Below are 15654 nucleotides of genomic sequence, written 5' to 3' on the forward strand. Positions count from 1 at the left end.
ATGTGTGAGGAAAATAAGATTTAAAAGTGTTTTGGAAAAGGAGAATAGACAGCTTAGGTTAAGTACAGAATTTTACATCTGCTGTTAAAAAAAAAAAGAGAAAGACTAGCAATGACAATAAACTTATAGGATAATTGAGTATAGCACAAGTGCATTGTTTCTAATGTGTATGTAAAGAGACACTTTATCAACAAAAAGTGTAGTGGTTTTTTAAAAAGCAAAATTCAACAATCTGTTGCCTATAAAATACTGACTTAGGCTTCCTAAAGAACAAACCAACCTCCCATGACCAAGCATATAAGAAAAGCAGGATGGTCCAGTCACAGCATTAGATAAAGTTGATTTTGGAGCAGAAGCCAAAGAAAAACTGGCCAAGTTTGCAATTTGTCATACAGAAGGAACATGGGAGACATGTGTTGGTGGAATTTGTTGAAGAGTGAGTGATTATAATAGAAAAGCTGGCAGAAATGGCTAAAGTAAAAACAGAATTGTACTTGAGAAGTGTCATAATACATGTAAAAGAACACTGGAGACAAGAAATTCAGGTACTAAGACTTGGTTTTGCCACTTGGTCTCAACCTCTCTGCAATTAATACACTGGATTAGGTGACATTGGCTTTTTTTTTTCCCCCCAGTTTTAACTTCTGTGAGGCTTCAACATTTCACTATCAGAATATGAAAGTAAAGCAGATAATGAATTAATAAATTATAGATCCAAATATAGCAAGAAAGGCAAAATTAAGCAACAGAAAAAGTAATGGTAATTAAGGAAATGTCACCTGTTTCCTCCTTTAAAAATGGATATAAAAGGATTTTGAAAATAGGTTTGGACTGAAACCTTTGAGGAAGCCCATTAAATACCTTCTTTTTCTTGCTTATCTTCTGAATGTTGGGAAACAACTCGAATTGCATAGGGTCCTAAAAGTCACCCTTATGAGTGATAAGGGCCTTGCGGGAGGCTTTGCATTAGAGTGTGCAAGCCAAACAAGTTTGCTAATTGAACTCTAGAATTAGACTCACTGCTTCACCTGTTCCAGGCACCAGGGCAGCATGAATGAAACCAGAGAATTTAGGGTTCTCTGTGCAAACCCTAGGGTGGAGCTGTGTTGAGCATGCCTCATTTATTCTTCCCAAATTTACTGTTCAAATGAGTCATCCTTCCTTTCCCAAGTAATATGATTAACGGTTGGAGAGAGACCAGAAATATTTGGGAGAAAAGCCTTTTCATGAAGCCAGAGGAGATGGGAAAGGTGTTTTCCTCTAATCATAATCGTCTGTAATCATCAATGCTCTATGTTCTTTGTAGCAAAACACAGCTGCAAAAGAAGAAAAAGCATTTCAGTCATAAACTCACTACCTAAAGATAACCACAGTTAACATATTTATGTCTGTCTTTCAAAGCTACCTGTTATTATATAGATAAGTTTTAAGGAAAAATGAAATCATATGTTAGTGTGACGGTTTTGAAAACGAACCAAATACGGGTAAACATAACCCAAATCAGTTCTGGACCTCTCCACAATAACATGAGTGTGGTAGACATGCCTGTGGAGCTGCCCAGCTCAGTGGATTTTATCCTCTCTGGAAGTTTTCCCAATTCTATCACTACCCATAGTAGCTGCATCTCTACCCCTCACTCTGCCTCTCAAGGCCATAGCTGATTGCTCCAGGGGTGCACACCTGGCCCAAACTAGGCTGGCCAGACTTTTCTCCCCCAAGAGTTTTGAACTTTGAGTTGAAAGAAAGAAATTGGGACTCCCTGTAGCTGAGTGACATTAAATCCATGAACTAAAGCTGCTTGGGTTCCTATTCCTTTTGAGACTTGCTAAACTTTTTTTTTGGATTTTGTGGTTGTTATTTTACCTTGGATTGAAAATAAAAGGTGACTAGACAGAATGTGGAGGATTTTGAGGGCAGTGTGAAAACTACTCTATGAAACGATAATAGTGGGTACATAGCATTATACATTTGTCTAAGCCCATGGAATGTACAACAGCAACACTGAACCCTCAGCTATGGACTTTTAGTGATAATGATGTGTCAGTGCAGGTTCATCGATTGTAACAAACTGTGGGGGAGGCTGTGCACCGAGTGTATGGGAAATCTGTGTACCTTCCTCTCAATTTTACTGTGAACCTAAAACTACTCTTTAAAAAGTAAAGTGTTGGAGTTCCTGTCATGGCTCAGTGGCTAATAAACCCGACTAGCATCCATGAGGATGAGGGTTTGATCCCTGGCCTCGCTTAGTAGGTTGGGGATCTGGCATTGCTGTGACTGTGGTGTAGGCCAGCAGCTGCAGCTCCAGTTCAACCCCTAGCTTGGGAACTTCCATATGCCACAGGCACAGCCCTAAAAAAAGATTAAATAAATATTTAATTTATTTAAAGATTTAAATAAAATGAACTTATTGCCAGATGAAATGGAAAGGGTTCAAGAGGAAAGAGATGTTTATGACTTTTTTTTTTTTTTTTTAGTATTTGTTTCTGTAATTGGTTGTGAGGTTATAGTTGATATCTATGGCTTCCTTCTTCAACTAGACATTCTGTATTGCCCTTACCCAGGGCAGTAAGTGTGGAATGACCCAAACCTTCATTCCCAAGGAGTCTGAGTCCTTAGGCATTCTCCCTCTTTTTGATTGCTATAGTTTTCCATTAACCTTTATTATTGGAAATACCAAGAGGTGCCTCAGAATATCCTGGGTTCCGTACATAGTCCACCTTGCCTCCATTTGGGTATGGCAACATGATATCCCCTTGGCATTCAGGATTGACCACTCCAACCACAGGTAACCTCGCCCCCTTTTTGCCTATTGGTTCAGTAGCATAAGTAAGGAGCCCAAAATGGCCAGGTGGTAGCCTCATCTTACAGTAGAGTGGAACCATTGTTGTGTCACCTGGTGGAACCAATAACCTTGTGGAGACCAAAATGCTCCAAACCATTAGAGCTCAAAGTTGCCAGGATGGGAAGCAAAAATTCTTCAGTTGAGTTAATAGGTATAATAGAGTAGCCACTCCTACTTCTTCCCCTTGATTCTTGGACCTGTGTATTCTGGTTATGAAGAATACTACATCTTTAATTCAGAGTATAAACAGCATCCTACAAAGCAGAACCCCATTCTTTCAGAGTCTTCAGTAAATCATTGTGCCTTTTGACTAAGCCAGGGATTTGTGAGTTAGGATGTGTGGTAAGATCAGTTGATTCAGTAGGCCTGAGCCCTTTAATGTATGTGTTTTTGCTGTGAAGTGAGTTTTTGTTTTTTGTTTTTTTTCCAGGCTTTGCTTCATTGCATATTTTTTATAATGATTTTTATTTTTTCTATTATAGTTGGTTTATGAAGTGAGTTCTTTCATCAGACACAATATTGTGTGGAATGCCATGATGATGGATAAGGCACTCTATGAGTTCATAGATGGTAATGCTGACAGAGACATTATGGGCAAAAAAGGCAAACAATATCTAGCTATGTGTTTATTCCAGCAAGGACAAACTGCTCCCTCCTTGATGGAAGAAATCCAGCGTTATCAACCTACCTTCAGGCAGTGTATTGTTCCCCTGGGGGATGGTGCTTTATGGGGCATTTAGCGTTGATCTGTGCTATTTGCAAATTAGGCACTCAGCAAAAAGGTTAACCAGGTCAGCCATGCTAAGACATAGTTCATGCTCTTGAGCCCATTCACAGCCTCCATTCTTGCCACAATTGTTCATGATCTATAGAGGAAACACTGGAGTGGCCGGAAAAGAGGCTAAGTGACATGAACAGAGTGTATCATTTTGTCCACCATAATTAAGGGTCTCCTTTACAGTGGATGCCTTGTGGTGAGCATTTACATGAGACAAATATTTTCTTTCTTCCTTTTTTTTTGCTTTTTAGGGCCTCACCCGAGACATATGGAGTTTCCCAAAATAGGGGTTGAATGGAGCTACAGCCACCGGCCTACACCACAGCTCATGGCAGCATCAGCTCCTTAACCCACTGAGCGAGGCCGGGGATCAAACCTGCATCCTCATGGCTCTAGTCAGATTCATTTCTGCTGTGCCACATTGGGAACTCTGAGACAGGTATCTTCAAAGTCTGTGCCCATTCTAAGCGATCCATCCACATACTTCTTCCCCCACTCTCCTTGTCACTATCTTCCAATCCTGTTTCTTCCAAGTCCCTGAGCATCCAGCTAACCCATTAGCAACTGCTCATGAATGAATAAATCTGTACTTCTGGTTATCTCTCATTCCAGACACAGTGGAGAACCAAATGTACTGCTCAAAGTTCTGAATATTTATGGTTGGTAAGGTACAGATCTCAAAATCAGTAATATATGTAGTATACTATCTCTGGAGCCTGGCTACCTGTATACAGTTTCTACCAGTTTCATTCATGCCCTAGTCTTCTGCTGGTCTTGGAGAGTCTCCTGGAAAGATTGGGGTGGGGGTGGGGGATTGTGGCTCATCGGGGGAACATAGACACTGGTGTCAGATACATGGGGGAACCTTACGTGAACACTCCCAGCAGCTAACATTGGATCGTCACTGCTATGACATATTTTCAAGGGAGACTTTGAATATGACAAGTCTTCTAAATTTTTTCAAATGTGCTTATTTTAGTCCAGTGATTCTCAGTAGATGTCAACAAGAGCAGCATGACCCCTCTAGTGTGTGCTTTGGAAAACTGTGAGGGTATTTTGATTGCCACAGTGAATGAGGGGGCTATACCTAGATGTCCTACGATGTCTGAGACAGTCCAACTTAATGAAGATTTGTTCTGTATCTCCACTGACTTTTGTATGCACCATGGGCTAACCTCTCTACAAATACAAATTGATAGTTTTATAGTATAGATTCATACTAAAAAATCTTCATGAGAAATTAAACAAAAAGATTATTAGGTTAGAAGAAGGTTGTTGTCTTAGTTTTCTCTGCTGCAGCTTAAAACAACGCTCATTTATTAGCTCACAGTTGTCTAATTCAGCCCTGGCTTGGGTGGGTTCCCTGCTCAGCGTCTCATAAGACTGAAATCAAGGTGTCGGCTGGGCTGACTTCTCTCTGGGGGCTCTGGGAAAGAATCTGTTTCTAAGCTTATTCAGCTTGTTGACACAATCCACTTATTTGTGGGTTGTAGGTCTGACATCCCATTTCCTTGCTGTCTGTCAGCTGGAGGTCACCCTCCAGCCCCTTCACATGGCCTCCTTCATCTTCAAAGCCAAATATGGCACATTGAATAACTTTTGTTCTTTGAATATCTCTGACTTCTCCTTCTGCATCTGGCCGGAGAAAATTGTCCACTTTAAAAAGGCTGACCTGATTACAGCTGACTTCGGACTTTAGTTAATTTGCAGAGTTCCTATCCTGTGGCACCTAGTTATTATTTTATTGGATAACCAAGAAACAAGAATCTTAGGGAATCATCTTTAGGATTCTGCCTAGCTGAGATAACCATGAAGAGGGAACCTAATGAGTTAAATAAAGATATCTCAAAGTAATTGAATAATTTGTTCATCCTGCACATTCTGTTCTGTAAACATTTCTAGTTTGCACATTTAGTTGAGAAGGATTTCAGTGCAATAGTGTTATAACTGCAAAACCAATGAAACTGATTGAAAACATGAAACAAGTTTGAGATTCCTATTCAGACTTTAAATTAATGGAGACATGGGAAATGCAGAGATCTCATTTGATTTCTTTAACTATTTTAGTAATATTTGATTTTGCCTTTTTTTGAATCACTGCAGTTTTTCAGTTTTATCCTAAAACTATCCCCAGTAACCCAGTACACAACTCCTTTATCACCCCTTGCATTAATTACTGTTTTTTGTCTAATCCATCTTCTTTTTCCTTGTCACACCACTTAAAGAATACCGTCTCCAAGTTCTTTTTACCAACCAGACACAGATTATTTTTCTCAATGGAATCTCAAGACAGAAGAATTAGCTTTCTCTGATACTTTCTTCCTACCCTATCCCATGGTACAATCTAGGGGATTATTTTGATACCATAGTTGCAAATAAATCAGACCTAGTAGCTTCAGAAGATTGTAATTTTTCATTTTCTCTGCTTTGTTATTTACTTGCCATATTATTTTAATTTCAGTTAAGATTACTTCCATATGTCCATTACTATTTTAATACTGTTTTTACTCTACTGTTGGTCTATATCTCTGCTTTTATTTTTCTATACTTATCCAAAGTGCTTCTGATATTTTTAAATCCCAACTTATTCATCATAAGGTGATACATGTATCTGACTACTTCATTATGTCATTATGTCCCCAAGCATTTATATGTGGAAATACATATTATTCTCTACATATAGATTAGGATGTTTATTTGTTTGTTTGTTTGTTTTTGTCTTTTTCTAGGGCCACTCCCACGGCATATGGAGGTTCCCAGGCTAGGGGTGGAATCGGAGCTGTAAACCACCGGCCTACACCAGAGCCACAGCAACGAGGGATTTGAGCCATGTTTGCAACCTATACCACAGCTCAGGGCAATGCCAGATCCTTAACTCACTGAGCATCCTCATGGTTCCTAGTCGGATTCGTTAACCACTGCACCACAATGGGAACTCCAGTATTTGTTTTAAATTTTGTGTTTGTAAGTTGTATCATCTATGAATTTTAATTCAGTATAGTAAAGGAGCCATTGTAAAATATACGATTAAAAAGGGGAGATTGGGGACTTCCTGCTATGGCACAACGGGATCAGCATTGTCTCCAAAGCACCTCAGACCCCTGCAACGGCATAGGTTCAATCCCTGGCCTTGGAAATTCCATGTGCTGTGGGGCAGCCAAAAAAAAAAAAACAAAAGGGGGTGGGGTGGGGGGAGATTGGGTCTAATACTAAGATTTGTTCTGTCACACAAAGACATGATAGGTCTAAAGTGTCATATATCCTTTTCTGGAGTATCATATTGTAAATCAACACCCTGAATGTCTTGCCGCATACATGATTAGAGTAGGTTTGTCTCAAAGGATGCTCATCACTCATCTTTCATTCCATTTCATTTTAATCAACACGTATCTTAGTTTTTCTCAACTTTGCAGCAGGAGGTTCAGCTTATTTTGTAATATTCACATATTTGAGATTTTCAGCAGTGTTTTCTTTTGAAAAATGTAAGATTGCAGGCTAGTAATTCTTTTGTTCTCAACAAATTTGTGCAGCTTGATTTTTTTCACTCCAACCCATGCTCTGTCCCCTCCTCTCTTCAAAAAAAAAAAAAAAAAAAAACTTAATGAAACAGACTTGAGCAGACAGTCTTATTAGACTTTTTTTTTTTTTCTTTTTAGAGCTGCACCTGCAGCATATGGAAATTCCCAGGCTAGGGGTTGAACCGGAGCTGCAGCTGCCAGCCTACACCATAGCAACTCGGGATCCAAGCCCCATGTGCCACATACACCAGAGTTGATCGCAACTCCAGATGTTTAATCCATTAAGCAAGGCCAGGGATTGAGACAGCATCTTCATAGATACTAATTGGATTCTTAACCCACTGAGTCGTAACGAGAACTCCTTATTAGGCATGTTTTAGATAAAGCTAAAGTCAAGATAAAGCCTTCATCAAGTTGTGGCTTCTGCATATATCTTATAACATTAGTTAAAGTGAAATAATATGATAGAAAAAGCAGTAGAGAAGAAATAAAACCTGGGTTCTTGATTCTAGACATCACTTATCTTAAGTTGAAGCAGTTTCTCCAAGACTAGTTTTCTCATCTGCAGGTAGAGATAACTGTCTTGGGTTTTTGTTTGATCAACATCATAATGATTAGCGAAATGTAAACGCTAAAATGCACTGCAGTGCTGTTAGGAGTTTTCATCCAAAAAAGCCTTGGTCATTAAATCAAATTACTTCTTTACCACCACCACCCGGGTTAAAGCAGTGCCACATAAAGGATGAATTGCAAGGGAATTTGAAAGAACCTAATTAGCTGGTTCGATGGCCATTGAGATGGAGAGGAGATAGCAATCTCACCCATGCACTGGAAATTAAAAACAAACAAACAAACAAAAAAAACAGGAAGGACATGCCAGAAGCATTAGCAGGACTTGGAAACCTGTTTGTGGGGTGAGGAAGAGGAAAGAACAGTTGAATCTGAGAGTGGGCGGTTGGTAATCAAGGGGCGTGGTATGTATGAAGAAGGGAAAGAGTGAGCTTCCTATTGAGACATGCTGTCTTTGAGGTGCTGCTAGTACACCTAGAGGGAGATGTCCAAGGGAATGTGGGTATGGAGCTCAAAGAGGTCTGGATACCCCTGTAATGAGGTCATAGAATGAGATAAGATGGCATCCAAAGGCGGAGCTTGTTAGAATGAATAGCGGCCTTAAAGGGCCTGCGGGGCAAGAAAAGGCTCTTCTGACCCTGTGTTCCATAGTTTGTGACAGTTCCGTTATGTAAAATATGGGATATGGGAGTAGTGCACTTAACTGCTTTTGCCAGTGTATGTATTAAAAAGAGGTCCTTGACATCTGATAAACTACTGGGTGAGAGTTACTCCTTAGGAAGTCTTCCATAGATACATAAACTAAAAATGAACAAACAAAAAGCTAAATGAGAATTTGCATTTTATTAAATAGTTTGTAGCCAAGTTTAAAAATGGGATGTTCATTTTTCAACTTCAATACTATTGGCAGACACTGCTCTATTCTTACTAAAAGGCTAGTTTGTATGAAATAAAGCTATAATATTATTGATCTTTACTAATTCTTTTTTTCCCGCTTTTTTCTCTCTAGATTTTACATTGTGCAATAGGTAAGTATGGAATTCTTTTTTATTTTATTTTTTACTTGTAAGGGCTGAAGGTGCAGCATATGGAAGTTCGCAGGCTAGGGGTCGAATTGGAGCTGCAACTGCTGGTCTACGCCACAGGCACAGCAACACAGGATCCAAGCCATGTCTGTGACCTACACCACAGTTCATGGTAACGCCAGATCCCTGACCCACTGATCAGGGCCGGGAATCGAACCCATGTCCTCCTGGCTAATAGGAGGGTTTGTTACCACTGAGCCATACAGGAACTCCTGGAATTCTTGTGTTCGATAGATTCTGCTTTTTAAAGTCATAAATGATAGGTTGATTATATTCTTATTGAATATTGAAAAAATTAATCGTTAAATATAAAATTGCTTAGGCTTTTGGTTTCTAAAATCATAGATACTATTTAGTTGATATCACTGAACACTTTACTAAATGCTATAGCTCTTTTGCGCTATCAATTTAAAGAGGCCTCTCTGATCTTCTAGGTATAAGGATAAAGAGAGAAACGTGTGTGTGAATGAGACTTGGAGTGCTCGGCTATGTTGAAAGCCCTCTCTGGTCACTTAAATGTTATATTCCCTTTCCTTATCTTTTTTTTTCCCCCTTTTCTTATCTTTAAAATAGAATGCTGCTTATATTGCCTACCTCTCAGATGAATATTTAATATATGTGAGAGGGATTATAGAAAGTACAAGTACAAAAGGTTGTATAAATGCGAGGGATTTCTACTAAAAGCAGGTGCAGTGTGTTTCCTTTTGGGGGGAAGGGGAAGATCATCAAATTCCCTCTGGAACTGAGGCATAGCTTCAAGTCTGGGGCAGCTAGACTCCAGTAAGCAGAAATCAGTTTGGGGAGATTGACAGACCCTGTGGAGTAACCCCACAGTGGTTGCTGTGCATCCTAGTGTGTCTCTCAAAGAGTAGATTCGAAGTGGATATTCATTGAGAAGCACTGAAGGTCTGAAAACTCCAGAACTCTGCATTCAAACTGTTATGGCCCTGACTGGTGTAACTGATAAATCAGGTGGGTACTTCCATTATTTAAGACACTGGGAAGTTCAGGGATGAGGAGACTTAACAGCTCAGGTGGGCACACAGCAGACACTCCACCATAGGCCTTAAAGGGGTCATTGTGATACTTGGGCTTCATTACTTTTAAGGAAGAAAAACATCTTCCTTATAGAGAATTGCACCTGGGCTATTTTCCCACTAGAAGGAGGTCTACAATTGGGGATTTCTCAGATGATTTGCAGAATTGGGTATGCATGTGTTTATTTGAGAAGGTGGGTAGAATTCATAGCTTTCAGATTCTCAGAGGAATGTGTGATTCAGAAGGTGAAGAAACTGCTTTCACACCTTTAAGCAAGAGATTCGAAAGGAGCTTGGAGACTGATATATCACATGGTCTGCTTTCCCAAAGAAGGTTAAGGGACCTGGACCAGGTTACACAGCCAGTAAATGGTGCACCCTTACTTGGATCCTGGGCAATCTGTGCCAGAGCCTAACTGGATTGACTGTACTTTATGGCAAATGGGTCTCAGCTAACATATAGTCAGTCTCACATCTCCTTTTTAGTACTTTATCTATAGTTTTGAGATGAAAAATTGTGTCCCTTCTTAAGTGCTTAAATTTCTGAATTGGAGGGATATATTCAGCCAGAGAGAGTTCTGGAACCTGGCCTTTTCCACGTGACTGAGCCCTGTACCCCCAGACTCCCCCACCTCCTAACTTTCAGCTGCCTCTGTACAAAGCTCTCAGATGCATGTTTTCTGAGCATATGTATTATTATTTTAATTAATATTTCATTGCATTTTAATACCTAAAATTTCTTTTATCTGTCTTAGAATATATTCTCATTCCTGTTTATAAAATTTCTACCGCTGGAAATAAAGTTTCTGACAAGTGTATTTATTCCTTCAAACCAAGAACATGATTGAATGCCCACCAGGTGGGGCCAGACACTGTTGGGCAGTGGGGGTAGAGAGGTGAACAGGCATAGGCTCAAGAGACCCGCCTTCAGATGGGCGCTCCTCTGGCGGGAGGCCTCTGAGGACTGATATCCCCATCCCACTCTGCTCCGATGGCTTGTCCACAGGTGTCCCTAGGCCTTAGTGTGATGCCTGACACACAGGAGATACTTGAAAATTCCTTCCTATTTTCTTTTCTTTCCTTTTTTTTTTTTTTTTTTTTTTTTGTCTTTTCTAGGCTGTACCTGAGGCATATGGAGGTTCCCAGGCTTGGGGTCTAATCGGTGCTGTAGCCTCTGGCCTGCATCACAGCCACAGCAACTAGGGATCTGAGCCGCATCTGTAACCTGCACCACAGCTCACGGCAACACCGGATCCATAACCCACTGAGTGGGGCTAGGATCAAACCTGCAAACTCATGGTTCCTAGTCAGATTCGTTAACCACTGAGCCACCAAGGGAAATCCCCTTCCTATTTTCTTAAGAACCTTGTTGCGTCAATGATTCTCTCCCTTGCTTCATCATCCTGGGTCATCTGCCTTTTCCGCAGCTCAGAAAATGCTCAGAGTGTTCCAAAAATATTTTTTCCCTTTTTTTTTCAGGGGTGGGTCACACCTGCAGCATATGGAGGTTCCCAGGCTAGGGGTTGAATCGGAGCTGCAACTGCCAGCCTATGCCACAGCCACAGCAACGCCGTAACTGCAGCCTATGCTACAGCTTGTGGGAACACCGGGTCCTTAACCCACTGAGCAAGGCCAGGAATTGAACCTGCATCCTCAGAGACACCATGTCAAGTTATTAACCTGCTGAGCCACAGTGGGAACTCCCTAAAAAATATTATTAACCTAACCTTTGTCCCTACCTTCCTCCTGTATTTCTGCATAATTCCTCCGCATCTCTTTTATCAGATTTCTGGTATGTTCTTTCCACTTCCATACTCCTATTTATACCTTAACACAGCAGTAGTGCTTCTGTCCCTCTTGTTCTACTAAAATTGCCTCTGGTCTAAAACCTAGCATCAGTTTCTATAAAATTTCAAAGACATGTTTGGAGTTTACTGAACCTGTCAACTCCATTGGGCACCACTGATGGCTCCCTCTGTGACATCCTGCTCTTTTAGCTTATGTTATGCTGAGCCCCCCTGCCTTGTCTGGTCCTCTGTGGTCCCCTTCTTTGGGGGACTCTCTCTCCTTGCCCCCTTAATTGTGGGTATTACCAGCATCTGGCCTAGCTCTTTGCTCTTCTAACTGAACAGACCCTCTGTGGGTGACCTCTTCCCTTCTTGTGAGTTGAAATACGCACGACATCCACTTCTTTAGCTCCAAGTCACACCTGTACCCCAGACTCCAGTCTCATCCAGTGGCCTCCTGGATGTACATGTCCTCCGCAGCATGACTCACACTTCCTCACTTATTCTGCCTCCGACATTTTTCTTGTCCGGTGCTCCACCAGCTTCCAACCACCATCCATTCAGTCACCCAGGCTCATCCGTGGTTTCCTCTCCCTGTCTCTTACCCACTCGCCCTTAACCAGGTGGTTATCAGGTCTTCTCAGTTCTGTTTCCTCAAGAGTTCTCAGATTGTCCTGTTTTTGTTTTGGGTTTTTTTCCCCATCCTTATTCGGGGCCTGAATATGTCTCATCTGGACTCCCATATGGGTCTCCCTGGACGTGTCGACTTGTAATATTAATAATAGTAAGAGCAGTCATTATAATGTGTGCATTTACTGTGTTCCAGTGCTTCACATTTATTGTCTGTTTACTTATAGTTGACAAGACTGAGGCTTAGAAGGTTTTGTATCTTGCCAAGGTTCACACAGCAAATAAGCCCTAGAGCCAGAAGTTGAACCTATGGCTGTGTGGTTCCAAGTCCATGCTTCTTAACCCTTGAGGGATTTAGTTAAATGATAATTCTGAGCATGTCACTTCTGTGCTTAAACCTTTTCACTAGTTTCAACTTCTTTGTGATTTGGACCCTCCCCACTTCCCCAGCCTTACACAAGTCCCTTCCCTGCCTCCCACTCCACACTTCAGTAACCTTGACCTTCTTGTGGGTCGTACTCCACCCCCTATATACCGTGTTCCTGCACTACTTCCTGCCTCTGGTCTGTGCCCACGCTTTGTGCTCTGCCTGGAATGGTAGCCCACCCCCTTCAGGTGACAGCTTTCCCCAGTAAACTTTCCTATCCCCCATTGGCTTGATGACATGCCTTCCTCACTTCTCTGTCATGCCCTGCCACTCAGTCTGCCGTTACACTTTGCAGACTGTATTATGCACTGTCACTCTACCTATATTTCCCACCAACACCACTGAATTTTTTGAGGACAAGAACTGTTTCCTATTGATTTTTGAATCCCAGCACCTGACAGTTCATGGACTACTAGTTGGGAACTAGTGAACATTTGATCATAATCTTACCAAATTCTGGTGAAAATTTCCAAAACTTCTTTCAAAATGTCTTTAGTTTCAGAGTTCCCGTCGTGGTTCAGTGGTTAATGAACCTGACTAGTAACCATGAGGTTACAGGTCTTATCTCTGGCCTGGTTCAGTGGGTTAAGGATGCGGCATTGCTGTGAGCTGTGGTATAGGTTGCAGACACAGCTTGGATCTGGGAACCTCCATATGCCACGAGTGTGGCCCTAAAAAGACAAAAGACCAAAAAAAAAAAAAAAGTTTTCAGTTCCTTAAAAAAAAAAATCAGTAATAATCAAGAAGTTGTTTCTAGCATTTGCCTAAAGGCAGTGCTCTATTTTTTTTACTCATACTTATGTTTACTTTTGGAATGATGGTTTATTTTCCTGTGGCTTTCTGAAACTTTTCACTCTAACAACTTGGTCCTTTAGAAACTTATTAGAGCCTTGAGATGTCTTTGGGTTATACATTGTTGATGAGAAGTCTAGACCTCAGTCAGACCTGGGTTTTTGACTGGCTGTGACTTTCAGGAAATAACTGAACTTGTGGATGCCTTTGTTTCTACGTCAATTAAAGGGGGGGATAATAATACCTACTTCTAGAGTTACTGTGAAAATGAAATAGGACATGCCTGAGAAATACTTGGCTTAATGCCTGAGACATGACGATATTGAAAATTGCCCAATAAAATGGTAGCTTTATTATTAACAATAATAATGTCATAGAATGTTAAAAGTTTTATTCTATCCCTAGTGTAATATTCCTTTTTTAGATTTATATAACTATAACTCTTCCATATTCTTTTTTTTTTTTTTTCTTAAATTGCATTTCTTTGTGAGTGAGTGCTTCAGAGCCCCTGGTTCTTAGCATGGGTTGGAATTGCTTCTTGTTCATGGTTGTCACAATGCAACTTGGCAAAAAGTTTTTATTGTTTCTTAGCCTCCAGAAACAATAAACTAAAATTCCAGGAGTCCTCTGGTGGCTCAGCGGGTTAAGGATCTGGCATTGCCACTATTGTGGCTTGGGTCACTGCTGGGGCACAGGTTTAATCCCTGGCCCAGGAACTCACACATGCTGCAGGTGTGGCCCCCCAAAAAATTCCACATGAGGGATTCATTTCTGTGAGAGTCTAGCCTTGGTCCTTCCAAATCAGTTTCCATGTCCCAACTTCTTTAAAGTGGGTTGTTTGCTCTCTGTTGATTCAAGAACAAGATTTCTGGTGTGGGGGTGAGGCAAGGGATAGCCCTTTTGAATATGTGTTGACATTTTAAAAAAATTAATATATGGTATAATTGACATGTAACATATTCATTTCAGGTGTACATCATAATGATTTGTTATATGTATAGATTGTAAAATGATCACCAAAATAAGTTTAGTTAACATCCATTACCTTATAGAGTTATAATTTATCTTTCTTGTGATAAGGACTTTTAAGATCTCTCTTAGCAACTTTCAAATATGCAATGCAGTATTGTTAACTATAGTCATCATGTTGTGCATTGCATCCCCAGGACTGATTTGTATTATCACTAGGAATTTGTACCTTACAATCACCTTCACCCATTCTCCTTACTCCCTGCCTCTAACAACCACCAGCCTATTCCCTGTATCTATTAATTTGGGGTTTTTTTAGGAGTTCCCGTCGTGGCTCAGCGGTTAATGAACCTGACTCGTTTCCATGAGGACACGGGTTCAATCCCTGGCCTTGCTCGGTGGGTTAAGGATCTGGCATTGCCGTGAGCTGTGGTGCAGGTCGAAGATGAGGCTTGGATCCCTCGTTGCTGTGGCCCTGGTGTAGGCCATTGGCTACAGCTCCTATTGGATCCTTAGCCTAGGAACCTCCATATGCCGCAGGTGCAGCCCCCAAAAGAGAAAAAAAAAAGGGGGGGGGGGGGTTTGTTTTGTTTTGTTTTTTGTTTTTTTGTTTCTGGTTTTTTTTTTTTAGATTTCACATATGAGATCATGTAGTATTTATCTTTTTCTGGGATAGGATTTCTTAAGTGCTGTGATTGCAGCCCTCAATCCAAGATTTGTAGTGCTATTTGCACAGTGTTTTTCTTTTGGAAATATATTAAAAAAAAAAAAAAAACAGTTGGGATGTGTTTTTTATAAGACTACAAAGAAGAGTTGTGCTTTCCTTAATCATGTGGTACAGTTTGTATTGAAAGAAGTAGTATCTGTTTTTCTGTGTTGTGCTCAAGATTAGATTATGGAAGAGGCATGTTGGATATGGGTGGTTCTGAGCTAACTACATGGTTACCCCACTTTGTTGGAATGGAAATTAGAGGTAGAAGAGCTGGAACTAATGATATTCTTGGTAAGGTGTGACATTGTGCATTTGGTGAGCCTTTGTGTTGGAAATTATACTGTCAATATAAGTAACTTTGGAACTTCTCTTGATTGAAAACTGTGCAAGAGGAGCTCAGTTATAGCCCAAACAGTATTATGTCTAAAGTTGAGTATTAGCTTTTTGATATCAACAGTTAATGACAGAAACCTTTTCCATTAGATATCCCAAATTTGTGGTTTCAGA

General features: G+C 40.6%; 1 protein-coding gene across 1 annotated transcript in view; it reads left to right on the top strand.

Moving 5' to 3' along the window:
* Positions 1-15654, top strand: part of HACD2 (3-hydroxyacyl-CoA dehydratase 2) — a 98651-nt gene that overhangs the window by 9346 nt on the left and 73651 nt on the right. Inside the window, exon 3 of the mRNA XM_047790614.1 lies at positions 8718-8736. Within this exon, the coding sequence (XP_047646570.1) occupies positions 8718-8736 (19 nt within the window). The remainder of the gene's footprint in view (positions 1-8717; positions 8737-15654) is intronic.

The sequence above is a fragment of the Phacochoerus africanus genome, chromosome 1, assembly GCF_016906955.1.
Source record: "Phacochoerus africanus isolate WHEZ1 chromosome 1, ROS_Pafr_v1, whole genome shotgun sequence".
Lineage (NCBI taxonomy): Eukaryota > Metazoa > Chordata > Mammalia > Artiodactyla > Suidae > Phacochoerus > Phacochoerus africanus.